At 41.6% G+C, this 25,479-nt stretch overlaps 1 protein-coding gene across 8 annotated transcripts; it reads left to right on the top strand.

Annotated features, from left to right (window-relative positions):
* The first annotated feature begins 1,276 nt into the window (after positions 1–1,276).
* ZNF596 (zinc finger protein 596) lies at positions 1,277–23,542 on the top strand. 8 transcript variants are annotated; one of them, XM_060291583.2, is made up of 10 exons: positions 5,198–5,220; positions 6,910–6,987; positions 11,575–11,807; positions 13,345–13,427; positions 14,986–15,112; positions 15,831–15,926; positions 16,803–16,894; positions 17,369–18,392; positions 21,623–21,764; positions 22,900–23,542. In XM_060291583.2, exons 4-10 carry the CDS (start codon positions 13,416–13,418, stop codon positions 23,060–23,062), a joined length of 1,656 nt encoding a protein of 551 aa, XP_060147566.1. In that variant the 5' UTR covers positions 5,198–5,220; positions 6,910–6,987; positions 11,575–11,807; positions 13,345–13,415; the 3' UTR covers positions 23,063–23,542. The 8 variants fall into 8 exon arrangements, with proteins under 8 accessions (XP_060147569.1, XP_060147570.1, XP_060147565.1 ...); XM_060291586.2 differs by lacking the exons at positions 5,198–5,220; positions 6,910–6,987 and adding an exon at positions 1,277–1,301; XM_060291587.2 differs by lacking the exon at positions 6,910–6,987 and having other exon boundaries at positions 5,175–5,220; positions 17,372–18,392.
* The last annotated feature ends 1,937 nt before the right edge of the window (positions 23,543–25,479 follow it).

Genomic DNA, 25,479 nt, shown 5'->3' with positions numbered 1-25,479 from the left:
CTGACACCACAGAGGCCTCCCCAGGACAGAACAGACAGCCTGCCTGGGGCAGGTGGAAGCTCCTGGTGACCCTGCAGGGGACACGGAAGGGAAGGACCAGGCAGGATAGGAGTGGGTGCCCAGGTGGAGCCGTGGGGTGGGGACCGAGGGGGCATTTCTGGGCCTAAGCTGGGAATGGACAAGCAGGTGGTGAGTGTGGCCCAGGAAAGCTGGCCTGGTGACGTGAGACTGAACCCACTGCAGGGTGACAAGCCTCCCACGTGACTGCCCTGCCAAAAAAAAAGGATTGTGAGACGAATCCTGTTAAAAGATTTTGTAATGTGAATCTGCTGAAGGGAAGGTTTTGCAAAGTGAATCCCCCTAAGAGGAGGCTCTGGGAGCTGGTCCCCTCAGAGGGGACATGTGGAACCTGTTGAGTGTGGGCAATCACCCTGGGTGGGTGGTGGGTTCAGACCCCACTTTGGGGCCTCACCTTGTGCTTTGCCTAATAACCTTCCTTAACTGGGTACCCCCTTCCCCCAACATCTTTCTTCTGTTTTTAGCTGAAGATGGCACTTAAGGTGATGGCTTGGGCCATTTCAGAGAGTGACTCAGTTTTCCTGGGTATCTCCCAAGTATACAAGAAGTATACATGCTATTAAACTTCTGTTTTTTCTCACTTATTACAGGAGGGCCTAAGCCAAGAACCTAGAAATGTATAGGGAAAATTATTTTTCATCCTTATCCATGCAGTTGAGTACTATGCAGCAATAGCAAGGAATGGACCATCAACCCATGCAAAGACATGGATGAATTTTATGTATGCATTGCCAAGTGAAAGAATCCACTCTGAAGAGGCTACACAGTGCGACCAATTTACACAACATTCTGGAAAAGGCAAAACTACACAGATGGTAATCAGTTCATGGGGTGGGGTTGGGGTAGAAACATGCCATGCAATTCTTTACTGACACACACCACTATGCGTTTGTCAAAACCCAGAGATTTTTTTCCAGCCCAAAGAGTAAGGTAGGACATCCAGTTGGTGTCAGAGTATCGGTCATTGGTGTGGGAAAAACTGCATGCACACCACACGTGCATTTGTGAGGCTTGAGAAACACCAGCCACAGTTCTCAAAGGTTATTAATCCCCTGCAGAATGTGGAAATGAGAATGAATCAGTGGCCCTTCCTCTCTAGTCAGTGATGGACACCAGGACTCTGCATGTTTGACAAGTGCACCAGGGATCCTTACGAGTGAAACTTGTGAAAGCATGGCTGACAAGATAAGGACCAGTTCTTAACACGGCTCAACTCTCGTCAGGTATGGCCAGCGGGGTCATTTCAGTGTTACTCATATTTCCCTTGAACAGAAGCACCAGCATTTCCTTTATGGGACACATGCTGGTCTGCTTTACTGTCTTGTCCACACATGGCCTTTTTACTGGAACCTTTTCATTCCCAACTTTGCCCTCCTGGACTTTATCTCATTCTACAGGAATCTGCTTACTTAGGCAGTCTCCTTCTGAAGAAAAGAAAAGACTTTTTTTTTCTAAATTCAATGTATGGCTTGCAAAGTGAAGTAAGCACCAACCTCTATGGGAAATACCCTAAGAGACTTAAGGGCACGAGGCTACCTGGGATCCACAGAACTGTCCAACTAAGTGACACTCAGAAAGTGATCAGGGGATGCGTAGAGGTGTCTCACTTAGCGTCCAGGGATTAACTACCAGTCCTCCAAGCTCCCTGCATCTCCCCTTTCCCGTATTATATAGCCTGAGATTCCCACCTCCTAGGTTTGGGGACATGCATCTGTGCCTATTATGGGAAAAGACTACCCGGGGCAGCAGAAGAGGGAATGCTGAGAAAAAGAGAAACTGCTCATGACTGCTTAAACCTGGGAATTCTTGAGCTCTAGTTTTAGGTACAGAGGCATTTACAGAAAGCTCTTCAATGCAATTAGAGGGGTAAGCTGAGCTCGGGGGACATGAACTCAGCCCTAGAGACCTGGAGGAGCAGTGAGCAGAGCTGCTCCCCCTCCTCTATATGAAACCCAGGGTAGTTCCAGTTCTACTGCCTAAGAAAAAGATATCTTCCAAAATTTAAATTGATTTTGGTTCACATGTTAATATGAAAAAATGTTAAACTTGGAGAAGATGGTATTTGTTCTATCAACCAAAAAATAATGCAGGAGGCTGCAAACAACAAAAGAGTTTATTTTGGAGGGTCTTAAGAATTGCAATTTAGGAGACACAGACTTGGTAACCCCAGAGGAGTGTTCAGGAGAACAGCAAGAGTCAGGGGCTTATAAAGACAAAAAGCCACAAAGTTGCTAAAACTTGCCTGGTGAGAATTGTAATTAATGCTGATGAGAGTCAGAAATTATTTGTCCTTGGGAATCACAAGTTGTTTTAGGGTAGGGGTGCAATACGTAGATAGGCTGTCATGAGTTTCTGGCAGATGTTCTGGATGCCTTCATCAGGTCAAAAGGTCAGATTCCATCCAGGCTGAGAGATGCATTAGGTCACACTTCCTTAACGGTCTCCTGGCTCCATTTTAGAGAACTCTCTCAGCAATACTGACTCCATTTTGATTTTCCTTTCACAGTTCTGGGAAAATCAGAAGCGCGTCTTCTTTTGGAAAAATCTCTGTAGCGTGAATAGTTGGGATCTGATCTTGCCAAATTCTAGCCAGCATGAACTTCAAATTTTCCAAAATAAATAGATATTAACTTAAAACATTCTTTTTCTATTATTTATTTTATATGTATTAGTGTATATATGTCAATCCCAATCTCCCAATTCATCCCACCCACCACCCCAGTGGCCTTTGCCCCTTGGTATCCATACATTTGTTCTCTACATCTGTGTCTCAATTTCTGCTTTGCAAACCAGTTCTGTACCATTCTTCTAGATTCCACATATATGTGTTAATATACGATATTTGTTTTTCTCTTTCTGACTTACTTCACTCTGTATGACAGTCACTAGGTCCATCCACGTCTCTACAAAATGACCCAATTTCGTTCCTTTTTATGGCTAATATTCCATTGTATATATGTACCACATCTTCTTTATCCATTTGTCTGTTGATGGGCATTTAGGTTGCTTCCATGACATGGCTATTGTAAATAGTGCTGCAATGAACATTGGGGTTCATGTGTCTTTTTGAATTATTGTTTTCTCTGGATATATGTCCAGTAGTGGGATTGCAGAGTCATATGGTAATTCTATTTTTAGTTTTTTAAGGAACATCCATGCTGTTCTCCATAGTGGCTGTATCAATTTACATTCCCACCAACAGTACAAGAAGGTTCCCTTTTCTCCACACCCTCTCCAGCATTTGTTGTTTGTAGATTTTCTGATGATGTCCATTCTAACTGGTGTGAGGTGATACCCCATTGTAGCTTTGATTTGCATTTCTCTAATGATTAGTGATGTTGAGCAGCTTTTCATGTGCCTCTTGGCCATCTGTATGTCTTCTTTGGAGAAATATCTATTTAGGTCTTCTGTCATTTTTTGATTGGGTTGAAGACAAACATTCTTTGCTTGACCAAACTTTAGGCTCCTAAAGCTTCTCTTATGCCCATCTATGCACTTCCTTGTAAAATCCAGTTTTAGCAAGAATGCTGCTAACTTAGTTCAACGAGAATCCACCACCCTCGATATCTGCTCAGGTTCCTCATTCTCTACTATTACACAGGTGATGTCTGATCACCATGGAGTGTCTTCTGAAAGAAACCTGCTCATCAGTTTAGCCAGAATTCCCCTTACCCATGATGCTTCCTCTTAGTAATTTTCTATCCACTGACACCCCCCCCAACCCTGCTCATTGGCTATAAATTCCCACTTCATCCTGTATTTGGAGTTCAGCCCAATCTCTCTCACCCAATACAAAATCCCACTGCAGTGGTTCCTATACCAATTGGAGAGAGAGCCCACCCCCAGAATAAAATCTTCCTTATGATGCTTTGTCGAGGAACATTCAATTAACTGTCAAGTTAAGAAGAAAACTTGATAGTTAATTGAATTAAGAAGAAAAAAGGGAATTTTTATTTGAACCAAACTGAGGATTATAAGTCGGGAAGCAGATTCTCAGAAAGCTCTGACTGTTAGAACTCTAGGACATAGTCAAGTACATTTTTGAGACAAACGATCATACATCAAAATGACATACTGATATTTTACAGAAAGTTCACCAAGCATGCATAGTCCAGGTAAGCCCATACAAAGCGAGCTGCAAGTCATCATTACCCCCTACAGGGCTGGGAAAGAACATTATTGTTTTAAGAAGTTACATTACTAGCTTAAGAAGAAAGAAAAAAAAATTGATCTTTAAGATTGAGCAGGCACCCCCATCTTTGAGGAGCTCTGGTTAACACGTAATGCAGATGCACGCAGCACGTTATGGAGGGAGGAGGTCCAAACACAGAAAATTTTATGTTTAATTTTTTTCTTGTCCCGCCTTAAAATATAAATTTATTTCATCAGCTTTAACAAGTATTACTGAAGTTTTTTCTTTAACACTAACATTCTTTCGGATAGCTGTGGGAATATAGATAAGGAAAATGGGAAAATATTTAGAAATTAACAACAAATTATGTGATGCCATCCACGCTTGGCCCCATGAAGTCCCCGATACTGAGCCCAGGGCTGCATCTCTGGTGAACCGGGAGCAGAAATGGAAATCATGGTCGCTCTGGTTTCCATCGCCAGCACAGACAATTCCAGCCCTTACTAAACTGAATAACCCATTCCAAGCGCAGGAACCACAGACGTTGTTCGGGATCCCACCACGGCCCACTTGGACCCAGCGAGGTCCCCGCCCGAGGCCGAGTCGCGCCCCGAGCACTCGCAGGACACGAGTCTCCAGGCGCGAAAGGGGATTTCGACCTAAACCGTTTGCAACATGTTAACAGGAAAACATCCCAGCATTTACCACGAAAGGGCTCACAGCTCTAAGCTCGTACCTAGAGTTGTCCGAAACACTTAACTTGAAGCCCCGAGGAAGCAGCCCGGCTCCCCGGACACCAGCCTAATAAAACGCACCCAAACGCTGAGGCTGGAGGTGTGTCCGGCCGGGGTAGGGGCTGACCCGGAAACGGCCGGGAGCTGGGCGGGAAGGCTCAGGCCTCGCCCACGCCCACGCTGCTCCGCCCCGCCTCTCCCAGACTAAGGCCCCGCCCTGATTGCGTAATTTCCTGCCGACGCGGAAGCGGATTTCGGGAGCGAAGGTCCCTTCGGGTGAGTGAGACCCTCGGCTCTGAGAATCAGAGCCGCGCTCCACAGCCCCCTCCCGACCGCATCCTTCACACGCAGGTTCTGGGGGTCCCCGTTCTCGCCTCTCCAGCCCGCGTCGCCCTGAGACTCGGGATGCCGGGCGCTCGGCTGCCGGGTCCGAGTCCGCGTCCGTTTCCGGTCAAAATCGCTCCGATGCCGTCCCCGTCAGGCCTTTCTGCCTTCGGTCTCTTCACCTTCTCCCGGCCCGACCCGCGCCGTGTCAGGTCCCCACTCGCGACGTGGACTCTCGCCCTTCGCGCCCCGCATCGCCCCTCTCGGCCCCTCGGGGCAGCCCGGGACGCCGCGCCCTCCCGCGGCCCTGGGACTCCACCGACCCCAGTGTTCTCCTGAGACCACCTGCCCATCCTGGGCCTCCTGCGGCCCGGCCGTGCCAATCGCTGCGCTTCGCGGTCAACGCCTCAGAAAGGCCCTAGAGCCCCGGGCTGGGGGCAGGGGATCAGTCCTGTGAAGTGACACCCCGTGCCCTTCTGTCCCAAATCCTATCCGCTGGCGATACCGACCAACGTGTGTCCACATTACCGATGTCTCACGGGAAAGTGTGCTCTTCTGGGCAGAGCATCTTTGTTCCACCCCTGTGGAAGTCGAGTGGGCGGGGGAGGATGAGACAGAACAAGGAGACCACTTTTTAATTTATTGGTCTGTGAGCTAGTTTCCAACTAAGTATATGCTCTTTTCAAATTCCCTTTGTTTTTTTGTTTGTTTTGCAAATATTGAATGATAGGCTGGATGGTTCTAGAACTTTGTTCTCACAGACCTCATTTGTTCATGATGAATACATTATTCAGAGCTATTTCCACAGCTGAACTTTTGTGTTTTCCAATGCCGATAATTAAGTGTTCTTAATGTTATATTTTTTGATATATTCATGGAAATGTATATTTTGATATTTATTATGGAAAAGAGAAATTAAATGATTTTAATCAGTATGATTAAAAACATGACAGAGAACTTGCTCTTGCTCGGGAGAATTAAATATGATCTGGAATCTTTAGGGGCAGGGGTGGGAATGGTAAGCCTTGCCACTATCCAGTCCAGACCACCCCATGCCTGTGAGGCCAGTAATGGTTACTCTCTCCTGTTCACGTCTCTTCCTGCCCCCAAACACACACACATAGTACAAAGGCAGCTGGTAGGGAAAGACCAAGAGTTTTTAAACTAAGCACAGAGCAAAGTTATTTCTCCAATGAGGAGATGACACTTGGCTCTGGGAAGGGAGCTGGAGGAGAAAGGGCAATGCAGTCTGGATGTTAAAAAATGGAAGAGAGCCTGGGAAGCTCAGGAATAGGAGAAAAGGAGACCTCTGCCCATCCTTACTTGGGGATCCTGTGCTCAGCAGGTACTAGAAGACACTGTGAGGATGGTGACTTGAAAGGTAGGGTCACACCAACTCACATTCCCATATCTGCCATGTGATGTGTGGGCTTTACAGGGTAGAAGGGTGTATGGAGTAAAGGGCAGAGAAACTTAGCTGTTGGTCTCCATGTAGGAGTTTATCGTCCCTGCTCCCTGATAGTTCATTAGACAGCAGAGGACGATTTTTTCCAAATGTTGAATTTCTCCCTACATATGTGGTTGTGGCCAGGAAGGGGATAAGTTATTTGAAGACCTGAATGGCACATTCTCAACACTCAGGAGTGACATCTTGCCTGAGAGAGACACTCGGAGGAGGAAGAAGATGAGGAGTCAGGAATAAATCTTTATCTGGAAAAGGTCATGTTATCTGTTGATTGTTCTGTCCTCTCCTTCCTGAAATGCTGTTTTTAGGATGTGCTAAAATTTGACTCTCAGATATCCTGCCTAACACATTTCCTCACTCACTGATGGCCTCTCCTATCTCCAGACCAATTCTATCTCACTGTCAACCAGTGACATGGAACTTGTGAAGTGGCTCCATTTGGGGGATCGTTATGAGAAATGCTGCATGCCCAGACATTAATTAGAGACAAGGACTGGGCACCATAGTGTCAGTAAGATTTGCCAGTAGGGATTGCATAGTGACCAGATCTGGATGTACTATAGACCAAGATTAAAGAAACTGCACACATTAGTACTGAATTAATGTCAGGAATACCTAAAAAATCATGGAGAAGAGGAAATTTGTTCTACCTGATTTTGTAATATATCTGAAGCTTAACAAAGTGAATCTGTGTATTTGGCCTCAAAATATTAATGATTTGCAATAGAAGGGAGAGATTAGAAACGTAACCATGACAAATTAAGGTGGCATTTCATCCACATAATGTAGTATATTTTATTCCGTAATTGTTTAAAAATAGAATCAACCCAAATGTTTAACAGTAAGAGGATTTTAACACTGTTCACATCACATCCGTCCCAGGGAGACTTCGGTGTTCATGGATTTGTAAAGAATTGACTTTTCTACAGATATTTGAGGGTTCCTCCTCTGGGTATTTGGGGTTTCATTGCTGGCCAAGAGATGGTACGTTTTATTTTGTAATAGATTCTGGCACGATTCCCTGTACACACATAATACACAACAAGAAATCCTCATCCATCATCAACTCCTGAGGTTAACCAGGAGTTAACCAGGATTCATTTTAAATGTATTTATTTATTTATTTTTTAATTATTTTTGGCTGCGTTGGGTCTTCATTGCTGTGTGCGGGCTTTCTCTAGTTGCGGCGAGCGGGGGCTACTCTTTGTTGCACTGCGCGGGCTTCTCATTGCGGTGGCTTCTCTCTTTGCGGAGCACAGGCTCTGGGAGCACGGGCTTCAGTAGTTGTGGCTTATGGGCTCTAGACGCAGGCTCAGTAGTTGTGCACGGGATTAGTTGCTCCGCGGCATGTGGGATCTTCCCGGACCAGGGCTCAAACCCGTGTCCCCTGCATTGGCAGGCGGATTCTTAACCACTGTGCCACCAGGGAAGCTCCTCATTTTACATATATATATATATATACATTTTTTTAATATACATATATATATGGTTATAGATTTGGATAAAATGACAACTCTGTTTTTAATTTCCATTTTACTAATTACTTAAGAGACTGATTGTTGCTTTTTATAGACATGTATATGTAAAATGAATTTTTCTACTTATTTTCTGCTTATATTTTATAGTTTATAGTTTAATTATACACACACACATATGTGCACGCTCTGGTCTGATAACATTGATGAAGTGAAACCAAAATCCTTCCTTCATGTCCTTTGCTTTTTTTTCTTTCCTTTGCAAGATGTCACCTATTTCATAGTATAAAATATTATGTTCATTTAGTCATAATATATTGTTTGTTTCAACTATTTAATTTAAATTATTTTAAAGTTTCACATAATATAGGTTCAGATGTAATTTGACCTGTCTCTATTTTTTTTTCCCTTTTCACAATTATTTTGGCTGTATCCTCATCCCTAATCAAAATTGAGACAAAATTGACTTTTAGGATAATTCTCATTTTTTATGTGAAATATCACATATGACTTTGGGGGTGGTGTATACTTGATTTACAATGTTGTGTTTCAGATGTACAGCAAAGTGGTTTAGTTATACATATACATATATACATTCTTTTTTAGATTCTGCATATGACTTTTCAATTTGAGTTGCACCAAATTTCTGCAGTTATTTAGACTTTTTTTGTCACCATGTCCTCTAGTCTAAGAATTTGGTTTGGCAGGCTTTATTCATGTCGTATTTATGTCCTCAAAAAGTTTTAAAATTTCTTTACATGGGTTTGCAAATTTATTTCAAGTGAGAGTCATAATATTTTGCTGTTGTACATAGAGACTGGCTTTTGTGTGTTTACTTAGTTTTTAAATTATTGTTACTAAACAGGAAATATTGATTTCAGTATATTAAGATTGGATTTGTTCTCTTTAAAAAATATTAGGTATGATAGTTAAAATGGATTCCCCAATTCCTTTTTTTGTTTAAAATCATATCTTCTGACGGGCTTCCCTGGTGGCGCAGTGGTTGAGAGTCCACCTGCCAATGCAGGGGACGCGGGTTCGTGCCCCGGTCCGGGAAGATCCCACATGCCGCGGAGCGGCTGCGCCTGTGAGCCATGGCCGCTGAGCCTGCGCGTCCGGAGCCTGTGCTCCGCGACGGGAGAGGCCACAACAGTGAGAGGCCCGCGTACAGCAAAAAAAAAAAAAAAAAAAAAAAATATCTTCTGAGAATCAATACAGTTTCAGCTCTTTGATGCTATTTTTGAATTTCCTCTCCTTTCCTCTCTTTTCTTGGCTCTGATTCAAGCACCCAGTGCACTGATTTCTAGGATACTTCCTACTTCTATTTCCTTCTGATAATAAGTTTAGTTCTCTGGTAACCTGTCTTTAGGTTTATATAGAAACACCATATTGTAACTTAATATTTATGTTTATTAAATAGTAAATGCATTAAGTGGAGGCAATAATCATGTCATTGTTTTGCTTTACTGTATGCCCAGCACTTAGCACTAAGTCTGACTTGTAATTGGTGCCCAACAGTATCTGAGAAACAACAAAAAATTGTTTTGTTTATGTTTCCTTTTCTTTTTCTCTCATATCCTTCCACCTCCCCCACCATAATTTCACTACCCACACCCTGTGCCAGACAAACATCATCCAGTTCTTAAAACTCATTAAACCTTTCTGAATTACTTAACTCCATTCTTCAACAAAAGGCTCATTTACAAACACAAGTCTTCCTGTCACTTTCGTGCTTTCAGTTCTCCAGTGAATTCCCATTAGCTTTAGAAGAAGGACCAATCCAATTACAGTGGCCTTTGGGCCCTGAAATCTACTTGCCTGACACCCTCTCCAGGTCTTCCTGTCACTCACCTGCCTTCCAATGTGTTCTCATTTCCTGGGGTACAGCACATTCTATGATGTGTCCATGATTTTATACTTGTTCCTAAATCAGAAAGAAAAAACAAACTTCTGAACCTATTTCCATTTCTGCAAAACTGCCTCAAACTTTTTGCCCAACTGAATTTTTAAGGTGTCATAAATAATGTGTGCATTTCTAGAGAGCTTCCCCACCTCCACAAATGAAACACTTTAGTATATGTTCACAGAGTATCCTTGTCATTATTTCTTTTTTTCCCCTTATTTCTTTAATCTGTTCTAAGCTAGTATGTTAACTCCATAAGGACAAGTGATCTCTCTGCTTTATTCATCAGTATGATTTCACTCCCTGCTATGGTCTTGGCTCTGAGTTGACATGAAACATTCATTTGTGGCAAAGGGAGATCATCACTTACCTCAAATATGTTGCAGTAAATGGGCTGAAAAGACATAGACCATTTCAGAAATACATGAAAATCAAATAGTTGATAAAAAGTAATACATACTAAATCTTTTTTTTTACTGTCAGAAGAGTATAATTTTAAAAAAGAAAATTACAAAGAATTTCTTATGGGATCAAGTATTTCTTATGCCTATATCTAAAATGAAAATATATTGCTTGATTTTCCTTCAGAAGTAATATCCTTCTATAAAGTAATGTCTTAAGATTTTTTAAGTGTTTAATTTCCTTTTTAATATCAGTTTTTTAAAATATGCTACTTAGATGAGAATTCCCTGGTAGTCTAGTGGTTAGAATTCAGGCTCTCACGGGGAACTGAGATCCTGCAAGTCCCACAGCACAGCCCCACCCCCCAAAACAAATCCTATTTAGAGACAGAAAGTAGAATGGTGGTTTCCAGGCATTGGGAGGAGGGGGGAATAGGGAGTAGTTGTTTAATGGGTACAGAGTTTCCGTTTTACAAGATGAAGAGAGTGTTGGAGATGGATGGCAGTGATGGTTGCACAATATTATGAATGTATTTAACACCACTGAACTATACACTTAAAAATGACTAAGATGGTAAATGTTATGTGTATTTTACCACAATAAAAATAATTAAATTCTGTTTACAATAAAATCAGTCCTGAAACTGATCATTTATTCTGGAAATCCTTAATATTATGAGGATTGTAGGGTTTTGCAGTTTTTAGGACATGAGCTAGATCTGACTTGAAGAGACCTAACACTGGATGAGCTTTTTCTCACTTGGTAGTAAAAACGAAAGATATTTTCCTTCGGTAGATATTTATTCAGCACAAACACTTACACTTCTGTAGAGTCACACTTATGTCCACAGCCTGAGAAAATGATGGTAGATTACAAATCCTCCTACAAATAAAAATAAAGAGCAGGAAGGGGTCTCGGCTGCAGATTCTTAGTACTGCCCAGAACAACCAAAATCCATAAAACCCTGAAGTCTCTGAGAAAAGGCATGAAGTTTGCTTTTGAGACTTTTAGAAGAAGCAGAATTAAAGGATATAATTTGTTGTTCTTAATTTCATCTGCAGGGTTTATCTAAAGAGGCATTTCTTGATACATTTATCTTGATTGGGACCCAAGTTAATCAGATTTGTCCTTTGGATTACAACACTGATGAGGTTGCCAACTGCATTAAAAGAGAGTTCACCATCAAAATGATGCATTTTCTAGAAAGAGAAAGAAGCTCTGAACTCTGGAATGTTGTGTCAGCATCCTCGATAAATATTTGGTTTCACTGGATTTTCCATCTGTTTGGGTTCTGGTGAGTACTGGAGATCATTTTCACTAGGAGAGATAGTCCTCCTTTATTTTGTAAATGATTTTTTGTGAAGAGAAGTGTTCATTTTGGTAAGAATTCAGTGACAGGATCTCTGAGGAATTGACATTCAAACAGATTGAAGGAAATAAATATGGGGTAGGAAATTGTGTTTGTGGATCTGAGTAGAAATGAAGGATAATAATGAACAGTGTAGAAGTAGTAGCAATGCTAAATTGTATTTGTGATGTTCTGAGAGAGCATATAAAATGTTAACCCAGGCTTCCCCAGTGGCGCAGGGCTTCCCTGGTGGCGCAGTGGTTGAGAGTCCGCCTGCCGATGCAGGGGACACAGGTTCGTGCCTCAGTCTGGGAAGATTCCACATGCCGCGGAGCGGCTGGGCCTGTGAGCCATGGCCGCTGAGCCTATGCGTCCGGAGCCTGTGCTCCACAACAGGAGAGGCCACAACAGTAAGAGGCCCACGTACCGCAAAAAAAAAAAAAAAAAAGTCAACCCTTGGATGTCTGGTGGAGACATTGAAAAGTTTAGAGACTAGATAAAGAGTAATTTTTGGGGAAAGTGGGAGATAATGTCCTGAGATCTATTTCCTTTCTAGTGTATGTTAGTTTCAAAAAAAAAAAAAGCAAACTCAGAAATGGAATTCAGATATGAGTTTTGTCACTTTCAATTTAGAAAAAGTAATGGAAGAAATTGAAGCAATTGAATAAATATGTGGGCATACCTGGGCAGTGTACATAAGTAGAGAAGGATGAAGGAGTAGGATGGAGTCTTGAGGTCTTTCAACAATATTGTTTGAGAAGTTCTTGGCAAGTGATAAGGAGTTAGAATGACAAGATTCCTTTGAAGACTGTAGACTGAGATGTTAGAGAAGCCTAGGAAAAAGTATATTCCCAAAAAGAGGTCATGTTATACTTTTTATTAAGCTCTAGGTAAAAGCCTGAGGCACATACGTTGGATTTATTTATGCAGATATTATCGGTACGATAAGTCAAGTGGTGACTGGGATGTGAGGATTCGGCAACTGCATCTTCATCTTTTAGTTTGATTGTAAAGGCAAGAAGGGAAAAGTAGGGATGGATTGAGGCACCAGAGGGCTGGAACGGAGCTGGAGAAACTGCTAGTGCACAGAGTAAGAATGATTCAACCTAAGAAGTTCCACAGTGGTTACTAGAGGTGGGGACACATGTGACATGAATCAGGGATCCCTATGGTTCGGAATTAGGAGGGGATTGGACAGTTCTGAACACCAGGGTTTAATTAGCATACAAAACTCAATGGTTTTTCACATTCTGCCCTCTAAATTGAAGGTATTTATATCTTCTTTACTAGCAACAGTAGTCGTAGCCTTCTTGCGTTTGATCCTGGTAGAGGAGAGCTCTAGCCCTATTTCTCTTAGAGCACATTGCATGTTTCTTGTGGTTGTCCAGGGGGCTACTTCCAGATGAAGCACTGGGGCTTCATGATAAGTGAATATGGAGGTTGTGAACAGCTAGAGTCTAATGACTTTTTTCTTCTTCCTCAGCCTTGCCTCGTGTTGCTTGGACTGTGTGTAAGTGAAAACCCAGAAGTCAGCTGGCAGCTGAGCTAGTTACAATGGAATCACAGGTAAGTAGGAAATTACTCTTTTTACTGAAATTGCGTCTCTATTTTCAGTATATGGACATATTTCTCCTACAGGCACACATGTTCTAAGCACACTCAAGAGATTTTTCAAGGATCTGAGCTTCAGTTAAGTTTCCCCAGAATTCTGGAATGGTCATGTTGGATCAAGGACTCATCAAGTGGTAACTCCTTCCCAACATCACACTAAGATATTCCAGTCTCTACTAATGCTATGTATTCATAGAAGAGATGAGAGAGGTTTTCTTTTTCTCATCAAGACCATGCCTAGTTGGCCAAAAAACCCAAAAATTAGTCATTAACCACTTTATTAACTGTAATGAACTTAGGATTGAAGTGAATACTGGTGATGAAGATGAGTGAGGAGGAAAACATTACAAACCAATAGAGAGTCAGATGTTTCCACAGGTGAGGTCAGTCAATCCAGTGTTACAGGTGCTGGGGGGAGTCTCAGAGCCTCTGGCTTGAGCTGCTGAATCAGTTATCCTTTATAATGAACACCTAAGTTTTGTAGAGATAAAAGCCTACACCTGCTGATCCCAAGACCTGTATGAATTCTAGTCAGTTGTGCAGGATCCTGGATGTTGCTTCAGTATTCTCTGCCATTTCATGAATAATAAACCTAAAAGTTATATTTAAGAAATATTTGCTAGATAGTTAGTACTTTACACATTAGCTCATTAGATCTTTCAGAACTCATGAAGATTATTAAACCATTTCACTGATGAAGAAACTGAGACCATAAAGGGGAATAATCTAACCATAGCCATCCTTTTTTTTTTTTTTAATATATTTTTGGCTGTGTTGGATCTTCATTGCTGCACATGGGCTTTCTCTAGTTGCAGCGAACAGGGGCCACTCTTCATTGCGGTGCGCAGCCTTCTCATTGCAGTGGCTGCTCTTGTTGTAGAGCATGGGTTCTAGGTGCACAGGCTTCAGTAGTTGTGGCATGCAGGCTCAGTAGTTGTGGCACACGGGCTCTAGAGCACAGGCTCAGTAGTTGTGGCGCACGGGCTAGGTTGCTCCGCAGCATGTGGGATCTTCCCAGACCAGGAATCAAACCTGTGTCCCCTGCATTGGCAAGCAGATTCTTAACTACTGCGCCACCAGGGAAATCCCACCATAGTTGTGCTTTAAAAGTGGCATATCGTAGATACTTCATCCCTTGTGAGAAGCCTTTAAAAGATTTACTTGAAATTGGTTGAGAAGACTGTTTTCGATATAAGGTTTCAAGTGGAAATGTTATAATCATGATCTGGAAGCCGTAATCACAAATTTATTGGGAAATCTCCAGGGTATATTACACCACACATCATGTGTTATCTCTTTATAATGAAGTTTTATGTATCTAGAGTGTGTATGTATCTGTAGGTATATCCGAAAGTCAGATGTTCATGTCAACACTGAGAATGATGTGATTGGACCCCAAAATACCGTTTGAGATTTCTGTACACTCGACCCCCACCTCCTTAGTGCTTGACACCTGTACCATCCTCTCCTGGCAGAGATGGCCCTATCTGAAACAATGTCCACAATATTTTAGGAATCAGTGACCTTCAAGGATGTAGCTGTAGACTTCACCCAGGAAGAGTGGGCCCTACTGGACACATCCCAGAGGAAACTATTCAGAGATGTGATGCTAGAGAACATCAGTCATCTGGTCTCAGTTGGTGAGTCTCTTACTCTTTATTATGTATGTATTCATTCATTCAACAAGTATGCAGAAAAACTTTCCCATTTCTTACTCTAAACTCTGTCTTGATCCTTTCATAACTCGCACAACTACCTTATCACAGTTTTCTTTACTTCTTACTTACATTTAGTTTGTCAGTCCCACTACAGTATAATCTTCCTAACATAATTTTGTGTTTTTCTTGCTACTCAATCTCTGATGCTCAAACAGTGGTGGGAATTATTTTTGTATGGGTGAGTAAATGTATTGATTTTTTAAAATGTATTTCACAGCAAGGACTGGTTTGATCAGATCACAGTGTTAAAAATAACAGATATATTGTTTTCCACACAAAACTTAGATTTTTGTGGTGTATTTATTGGAAGTTGTATTTATTGGATTGTTTTTGGAGGCTGTATTTTTTGAATTCTTTTTGGATATAATATTAAAACACCGTAGAATGAAAATATTGCAGATTCCACAATCTGTCCTTGAACTTGGGTATGGGCATTAGCTGTGATAGGTTCTTAATGTCCTTGGGAACAAGTTCAAGAGCTATCATTTTGCTGGTCAAAGAGTATACATGTTGTTTTCAACGTACTCTTCTCTGTGCTGACCCTCAGAGGTTATTGTATTCTTCCTCATTAGTCTGCCCTGTACTGATGCACTGTTAATGAGCACAGAACTCAAAATCCACATCTTTCTCCTACAAACAGGCAATCAGCTCTACAAATCAGATGTGATTTCCCATTTGGAGCAAGGAGAGCAACTTTCAAGAGAAGAGTTAGGTTTTCTGCAAGGCCAGAGTCCAGGTGAGATCCAAGAAGCTGTGCTTCAATAGGAGGAGGAGCCTGGTCAGTGAGTGAATAGGCCCTATGAAATATCACATGAAGATATCTAAGTTTAGTGATATTTTTAAAATTTAGACAATATCATAGAAAAATTTTTCAGATGATGTCATACCTTGCAGGTATCAATTTTCTATTCACGTGTTTTTCTGCCTTTGCCTTTGGCTTTAGGCAAGGTGAAATTTATATACTCACTGGAGCTAATAAACATTCACAGAAAGTCCCTTTTCATGGTCCTGTTTTATGAATAGGATCTTCTCTTTTCCTCCTCAGCTTGCCATCTTCTTTTTTTTTCTTTCTCTTAAGTGTTTGTTTGTTTATTTATTGGCTGCCCTGGGTCTTCGTTGTGGCACATGAGCTCTTCATTGTGGTGTGTGGGCTTCTCTAGTTGTGGCACGTGGGCTCAGTAGTTGTGGCTCCCAGGCTCTCTAGTTGTGGTGTGGGCTCTAGAGTGCGTGGGCTCAGTAGTTGCAGCACACAGGATTAGTTGCCCTGTGGCATGTGAGATCTTAGTTCCCCAACCAGCGATCAAACCTGCATCCCCTGCATTGGAAGGCAGATTCTTAACCACTGGACCACGAGGGAAGTCCCCACCATCTTCATTTTATTTTTCTCATATTTCAGTCCTGAGAATGACAATTGTTATAGTCCTATAATGTGTTTCTTGTCTTTAGAATATTCCTTAATTTGATGTGCTTTCGTTTTTTTCTTTTCAGACTATTCCTTAATTTGACATTCTTTGCCATCTACGTGTCAGTATTTGAAACATACACAAATGGGCATTGGGTCTCTTCACCATTTTAATTCCTAATACCACTATAGAGATTTATTTTTTTCCAGTCATTTCAGGTAGAGAAGATGATCTGAGAAAACAGGAAATGATATCCATGCAACATATCTACAAGAAAGACACATCTGTAATCAGTGCAATGGTAAGCTTCACGGGTGTAAACATGTTCTTCCAAATGAAGACCTAGGAATTGAATAAGTTGGGAATTTGGCACACTTACCTGATTTAATTAAAGTTGGGATCATGGGCTCCCACAGGAGAAAATTTTAGTGAGTTTGGTTTTAGGGAAGAAACATTAACCTGTAGTCAAAACCATAACTTGAGGTCTTATATAAACAGACAATTATATAATCATGGCTTATATTCCTAATCACTGAAACATAATAATGTCTTTAACATCTGTATAAACAGATGTCTCTGCAGTTGGGTTACTACAAAAGATAAAATCTATGCTTGCAAGAGAGTAATATCCCATGTTTATGTAAATAACATAGGGACAATTTTAACTGGAGTCTGTCACTGAATGATTACTCTAGAATTTATATGTAGAGGAATGAATGAAGGAATGAATAAATGTGGGCAAACCTGTAACAGTCTCTCATTTCCTTTCAAAAAGCAGAGATCTCACAGTCAAGAGGATCTTTTGGAATGCAATGATTTCAGAGAAAAATTTACTGAAATCTTAACATTGACTCAATATGTGATACCTCAAGTGGGAAAGAAACCCTTTTTCAGCCAAGATTTTGGAAAAGCCATCAGTTACTTGTCATCCTTTAATATACATAAGCAAATTCATGCTAGAAGTAAATCATATGAATGTCATCAACGTACGAATGCCTTTATTCAAAGTTCTGCCCTTAGGCAGCACGATAATACTCAAACTGGAGAGAAAACATTTGAATGTCATGTATGTAGGAAAGCCTTCAGTAAAAGTTCTAACCTTAGACGACATGAGATGATTCATACTGGAGTGAAACCACATGGATGTCATCTGTGTGGGAAATCCTTTACTCATTGTTCTGACCTTAGAAAACATGAAAGAATTCACACTGGAGAGAAATTATATGGGTGTCATCTGTGTGGGAAAGCCTTCAGTAAAAGTTATAATCTTAGGCGACATGAGATGATTCACACTAGAGAGAAACCAAATGAATGTCATCTGTGTGGAAAAGCCTTCACTCATTGCTCTGACCTTAGAAAACATGAGAGAACTCACTTTGGAGAGAAACCATATGGATGCCATCTATGTGGGAAGACATTCAGTAAAACTTCTTACCTTAGACAACATGAGAGAACTCACAATGGAGAGAAACCATATGAATGTCATCTATGTGGGAAGGCCTTCACTCATTGTTCTCACCTTAGAAAACATGAGAGAACTCACACTGGAGAGAAACCATATGAATGTCATGTATGTGGAAAAGCCTTCACTGAGTCTTCTGTCCTTAGACGACATGAGAGAACTCACACTGGAGAGAAACCATATGAATGTCATCTGTGTTGGAAAGCCTTCACTGATTCCTCTGTCCTTAAGCGACATGAGAGAACTCACACTGGAGAAAAACCATATGAATGTCACCTATGTGGGAAAGCCTTCAATCACTCTTCTGTCCTTAGACGACATGAAAGAACTCACACTGGTGAGAAGCCATATGAATGCAATATATGTGGTAAAGCCTTCAATAGAAGTTATAACTTTAGATTGCATAAGAGAATTCACACTGGAGAGAAACCGCATAAATGTTATCTATGTGGGAAAGCCTTCAGTAAATATTTTAACCTTAGACAACACGAGAGAACTCATGCTGTAAAGGTAGTAAATGTGGAAGATTCACCACCCATAGCTTCAAAGTATAAACACTATTGTGGACTCGCACAGTGAAGAAATACTATGTTTATATTCAGTGTATAAGAGCCTTTATTCGTCCTTATTACTCCACTCAAAGTTAATACAAAGTGGAGAGAATCCATATGTATGTTACTTATGTAACAAAGCATTTAGCAGTGGACTCAGGTGGGAGAACTGAAACTGCAAATGGAATGAATTTGGGAGAATCTTCATCCTCAGCTGTAACTGTTAAACTAAATGGATAAATCACATGTCAGAGAAATTCTATGTCTGTAATCAGTGTGGAAATGCCTTGAGTTACAAATTATCCTCTAAATAAATAAGTAAACTGCACAAGAGAGAAATTCTAGACCTGTAATCACTGTGCACTCTCGTTTAATTTAGCACCACCCTTAGCATTCATGAGAAGATTCAGTGTCGGGTAACTGCTAAGAAAAGAAGTAAGTGGAAATAAATTAGTACATGAAGAAGATTGAAGACATTTGGAATATCCCATTTCTGGAATGCCTAATATGTTTACACTTATTGATGTAATGACAAAGTACTGCTCCTCCTAGTGATTCATAAAACACCCAGAAAGCTGGGAGAGCAGAAAGAAGCCAAGATAATCTGATCTTGCCCATATTCCCCTGTCACAACAGCCATGAATCTACAAATCACCAACTGGGAATGATACCCATGAGTCCCAGCCCCTCCCATATACAAATACAGAAGGCTAAGAGAGAAAAAGTTGGAGCTTCTCTGCTGCCAGGGTAACAGAAGGGCTGGTTCTTGGTACTCATTTGAACATGACTAATATCCGTGTTTCACAGGTGGCAAAACTGAGAACACAGATGCTTATAATTCATTTATCCCATGTTTTTCTGGGGGATACATATGGACTCAAAGTGAAGGGATGGGAAAACATATTCCACATAAATGGAAATCATAAAAGCAGAGCTAGCTACACTTTTATAAGACAGAATGGACTAATTCAAAAACTGAGTTCATGAAGAGAATGTAACATTTATAAATATGTTATACAATATAATACCAAGACTAAGTGCACAAAATATTTTATAACGATGGAATAGAGGAGGTCTTCCAAAATAAAAGGAGACAACATGAAGGAAACATTTATATTTTATCATATAAAAATTATAACTAAAATGGATCAAAGTGCAGGCATGTGTACATGTATAAGTCTGTATGTGCACAATAAAACTACAGAATATAAAAAAGTATGTAAAATTACATGAAAAATTGGCCAAGTAAGAAATTTAACTTACGTGTACATGTCTATGAAATAAAATGCATTGATAAATTTTATTCAGTAACCAGTGATGTGGAAAGAGACAAACAATACTCATTTTTCCACATACATAAAAAAATAATGTAGTATCAAGTCCTATTTAAAGCTGAGTGAAAAGCCCACATTCTGGTTGTGGGTGAGGATATTGCAGCTTTAGGTAGGGGGTAGCTTGCCAAAATCTGTCAAAATATGCATGCACAATAACTTGAACCAGCAACCAAACTCCAACTTGCCCAAATCAGGGAACACTCTGACATCTGCAAATAAGTCATTATGCTCAGAAACAGCCACAAAAAAATTCTTTACAAATCAAGGAACATCAAGGTCTCCTTAGGATAGATGTAGTGTGAGCTATTTTAGACATTTAGGTTGATTGAATTTTTAAAAAGCAGGGAATAAAACCCACCCCATCATGTGGATAAAATGCAGTCTTAATTTTCACTGTTACCAGTTTCTGAATTCTCCATTTTATTCTAAACAATATTTTGTGGCCAAATTCACACTGATTCACGTTGTTAAGGGTGGGATGTGTTATAAATTTAGGTAGATCAAGTTTTCCATTATCAATCTTGTTTTCCAGCTATTCCTGCAGATTAATAAAAAGTTTGCAGTTCCTTTAATACCTTATCCATAGAGAATTGACAGTGCATCCAGATGTGACCCCTGGTGTGCTATCTCATTTAAACTATAGTGCTCATTCCCCATTCAGGTCACATCTGAGTGTGAAGTCCTTCCTATGATTATTCCCCAAATGGAGCCAGTTCACAAGTCATGGTAAGAATCTATCCTGAGATGGAAGAGGGCTCAGGGAAGGCCATGAGTGACTGTGAGCAAATGTGTTGGTAAGATACATGAGAGAGATTAGCAGGTCCTGGAGAAAAAAAAAAAAGTGTTTTAGGAAGAGAAGGTAACAACCAACAGAGAGGATGATTCCTAAGAAGCATTCCTGACTCCTCATTTCAAACGAGCTTTCTAAGGCAAGATCTAAGTCACTCCTGGGTGTTTGAAAATATGCCTTTCAGCATACCCCCTTCCTGTGACACAACCATACAGATAAGGAGGAATTCACTTGTGGATATGACACGTCGTCTGCTGTCCGCTAAAACACTGGGAATTCAGGGTCAGTAAACTCTGTGGAGCCTGCAGTTTGGTTTTCCCGTCCTTCAGAAAGTCCTCCTATCCTGATGAAACCCACATATTTCTTGGCAGCAGTGGGTGTGTGGGAGGGACTGACCTACCCTTGAAGTTGGAGACATCGAAGACACTTCTAGTACCTGATGACCATAGGATTTTCAGGAAAGGATGGGCAAAGATTTTCATTTATCCTAATTCTAAGCTTCCCAGTGTCCCACTCATCCCTAGCTCCTTCATCCCCTATAGCATTCTTTTCATTCTCCAAGCTCAGTTCACATAGCCACGTGTCCCTTCCAAATGGGAGAGGTATTTATGTTCTATGCTTAGTTTTAAAAGTCTTGGTCCTCCCCTACCCAACTGACCAGGAACTCTGTGCATGTGTTGGACAGGCAAGCAAGTCAGTGGGAGAAGCCAGTAGAATGTAGAAACCACTAGTCTCAGAGGAATAATGTAGCCTGAACGGAATAGGGCAAGGTTTACTTTATCACTCCTACATCTAATGATTATAGACCATATTTCATACTCTCAAACAAGAGTAACTTCTTTTCTATGGTTTTAATCATAATTATCTCAAGTATTTAACATCTCTTTTCTAGAACATTACATTAAACTATCAGAAAATATACAATTAAGAACAAACTACCATCACTGGAAATCAAGAAGGAAAGCCAGCTATGTAAACACCTCTATGCAGTGTATTCATCCTGAACAGATGGGCGTTGTTGGAACAAAATTCAGGTACAATTCAGTCAGTCTTTGAACATTTACAAAGAAAGGATAAAGGGCGCTTACAGACTTAGTGGGAAACTTTAGTTTACAGACCACTAAGTTAAAAGATCGCATAAGGGAATTGATGAAAATTATTATTAGACAAATTGGTTAAACAAGATTTTGACTGTTAATACAAAAAAAGTTTTGTCGATATGCTTACCAAGTGCATATTGAAATAGAATAATATTTAGTAAGCTCAAAAGAATATTTTCAGCATACAATAAAGAGTGGAAAATGATTGACATAATCTGAAAGTGACACAATAAATTTAAGAGAAATAATTTTTAAAACACTAATGAATTTGAGATCTATCATTCTTTTACTCTCTTCCTATTCTGTCTTACTCCATCTCTCTGCTGATACCCTTTTTGTCTGTCTTCATTTAACACACTGCTTCTTGCCCAGGTCACCGTCTGACTCTTCTCATATCTAGAAAGTCCATCGGACCAACCTGTTCCTCCATCTTCTATGTTACCCTCTCATTTTCTCCCTCCCTGACTCACTGTCTCCCTGGTTCTCCATTTGTCTCTCTTCCCTCTTCCCCCTCCCCTGCCCTTCACCTCCACATTCACAAGGATGGAATAAAGATGCCACCTGTGCAGGAAGAGTTCACATCAGGAATGTAAACATACCCTGGCAGGCACCGCCAGTGAGATGGGATCTGGGACAGAGGACACGGGTGTCACAGGACAGGGCCAGTCACCTTTCCTAGCCAGGGCTCAGGAGTGCCAACTAAAAATCGGCACATGTCATCTGCCTCTATAAGGACTAAGTCACAGACCTCTACAGCTGCTGACCTTCAACACCCCGTGAAAGGAGATCAGGATGGAGATGAGGAAGAAGGCACTCTGTTCTGGGGAAAACTGGCAGAACAGGTCTTCAAATAGCTGTTCCGCTCCTCATGATGAGCAGCGAGCCGCTGCCAGAAGGTGTGCTTGACTGCACATACCGCCTTCACTGCAATCCTTTATAACACTGACCTTCCCCTACTTCTCTGGAGCGGTTTCTCAGAGCTATCTGAAGTGCTGTCTCCCGGGCTATTGTCCTAATTTTGCCCCAAATAACACAGCTCACAGCTCTCACCTTGTGCATTTTTTTTCAGTCGACAGGGGCTACCCAGAGGCAGTGACCGCGAAAGGGAGACCTGTGGAGGTACAGGGCCCAGCTCCATGAAGACAAGGAGGATGAGGTTAGTCCTCTCCCAAGGACTGAGGTCTGCAGAATCCCAGGGCCAGGGAGGGCGTGGCATCCTGGGGCTGCGTTGAGGGCCAGGATGGGTGATGGGAGGCGAAGGGTGAGAGTCCACGTCCTGAGTGGGGACCTGGCACAGCACGAGGCAGGAGACGGTAAAGAGACCAAATGCGGAAAGGTTGGCAGGGACCTTTGAGTGCTTTTAAGCAGGAAAGGAAATGACCCAAACTCTGCTGCCTGGCCTCCGGGCGTTTCAGGATGAGGCATTCTCCCTGAGGGTAGGACAAGGGGGTGCAGTGCCTGTGACAACTGCAGGGACCCACAGACCCAGGGGTTAGACACTTCAGACACGCCTCTTGTCATAGGAGTCAAGCAGTATACTTCTGCCTCTACAAATTGTCCATTCCCCCAACCCGCCTGCCATGTCAAAGCTCCTGTGTTCATGTTTACATGCAGTGGGTGTCTGAGTGACGACAGTGTCTCCCCACCACATCTCTGAGACTCTATTTCCTTATGTGGGAATTAAGTCCAAGGAAAGCTGAAGGGTAAAAGGAAGTGACAGTGCTTTGAAGTATAATTTAATTGGTTTTCTTTACTGTTACTAGAATTAATTTTTTTTTCCAGGTATTCCTTTGCAAAGCCCCCTCATTAAAGAACTACTCCTTTGTAGGGAGAGATTCAGCCATACCTAACACATCTTGGTGAGAGTCAGTCGGATGGCCTGAAAAAGATATGGCCTCTCTAAAACATAATTCAGTGCACATAAGGGAACCTATTTCCACATTCCTGGGGTGGCGGGGGAACTTTCCTCCTCAAGGTACCCCTGGTCCTAGTACATGTGACCATCAAGTGACCTAAGGGTACTCACATGTTAGGGACCCTCAGCTTGAGATGTTTGCTGTGAGTTAAAGTACAGAACCCTGGTGAAATGAAGCAGTTCATATGTTTGGTTTAGACAGATACAATAAGGGAGATTCCAATTCCCCTTCATGGGGACATGAGCACATTAGGGGAGTTAGTGAATAGGGTGTTTCCCAGTGTTGAAAATGTTTGCAAGGCTTTTGTCCTACTGAGATTCTGCTGAGATCATCAGGATGCTTATGCAGCAACTCTTGTCTCATTTTTTTCATGATGAATTGTATGTTTATTTTAATATTCTAACGATGCCATGTTGGAAGTGAAGAAAACACAGCCATCCAGGAGTGGAAAGTGGGGAATGAAGAACATAAACACAATGAGTGTTGGCTGATAACCTTCACATCCAGCCTCAGATACACACTTTAGAGGTCCCAGAGCTCCCATCATAGGGAATCCCAAGTCATTTCCAAAGACAGACCTTCATGAACAGGGCAACACAGAAATACCCACATACCCCATATTGCTGTGGTTCTCCACCACCACATCTGTCCAGGGGTCTCTGAGAAAGGATCAGAATGTCTAGTTCTTTGTGAGGGAAGTTCACAGTCAATATTTGAAGTTGGCTCCTTCATACTCAATCAGGAGCCCTTTCCTTCTACTATTCATAGAGGAAGAATGAGTTTTCCAGATGAAGGAAAGAATGGTGGATGGCTTTTGAGTCATCTTAAGTGTCATAATTCCAAAAACCATGTACTGGGTTCTGAGTCTTTCCTGTTGTGGATGTTAGGCCACTGTTTCTCATAAGATGCCTTCCTGTCAGAATGAGTACTGAGGACTAAGGGCAGCTGGGGGTGTGGGGATCAACAGGCCCTGAGAGCCGAGTCTTTAGTAACCTCACCTTTACTCAAGGTCCCTGCAGCGCCCACTCCTGTGCACAGGGTACCAACTTGCCTCCACAGAACCAGACACTACCCCAGAGACAGGCTCCCCACAGCACCTGTCTGACTGCGGTTCCTGCTCAACAGGCTGCACACGTGAGGAGGATCTCCAATTAGCACTCTCCCCTCACAGGTTCAGTATCTGCAGCAGCAACCTGGTTCTTTCCCTGACTCTAGACTCTAGACCCCTGGACCAGTGACAAGGTCTCAGAACACAGCAGAATTTGTAGCACAGTATCATTCTTCCACCAACTCTGAAATTTCCCCTAGATGTCCTTGCTTGCCTTCCACCCCCCATTTCCACTTCTTCCTTCCTTGCATGCAATGAATATTACTAACTGCCAGAATGTTGAGGATTAAATTACATAATGTATTGAGGTCCCCAGCACAGTGCCTTGTACACATTGGAGCCTAACAAACCTGAGAGCAGACAGGAGATGCTCAGTAAAGCTTGTTTTAGTGAATTGATGCATGTTGTTTCTCAAATACTGTCTTGCTCAGACACTGCTGATTTCTCTATTCTTCTCTCAATTTGATAAGGTCAACAAATAATATAATTTGGGGGAGGGGGAGGTAATGGGTGATATTGCTGGAACCAAATCTATTTGTGCTTAGAAATGACGTTGTGACCCAGCATTTCCATTTTTAAGTTAAAAATAAAATTTTGGGGGCTTCCCTGGTGGCGCAGTGGTTAA

Source organism: Globicephala melas, chromosome 21 (assembly GCF_963455315.2).
Source record: "Globicephala melas chromosome 21, mGloMel1.2, whole genome shotgun sequence".
Lineage (NCBI taxonomy): Eukaryota > Metazoa > Chordata > Mammalia > Artiodactyla > Delphinidae > Globicephala > Globicephala melas.
Note: the sequence above shows the minus strand (reverse complement) of the source record. Positions and strands in the feature narration are given on the sequence as shown.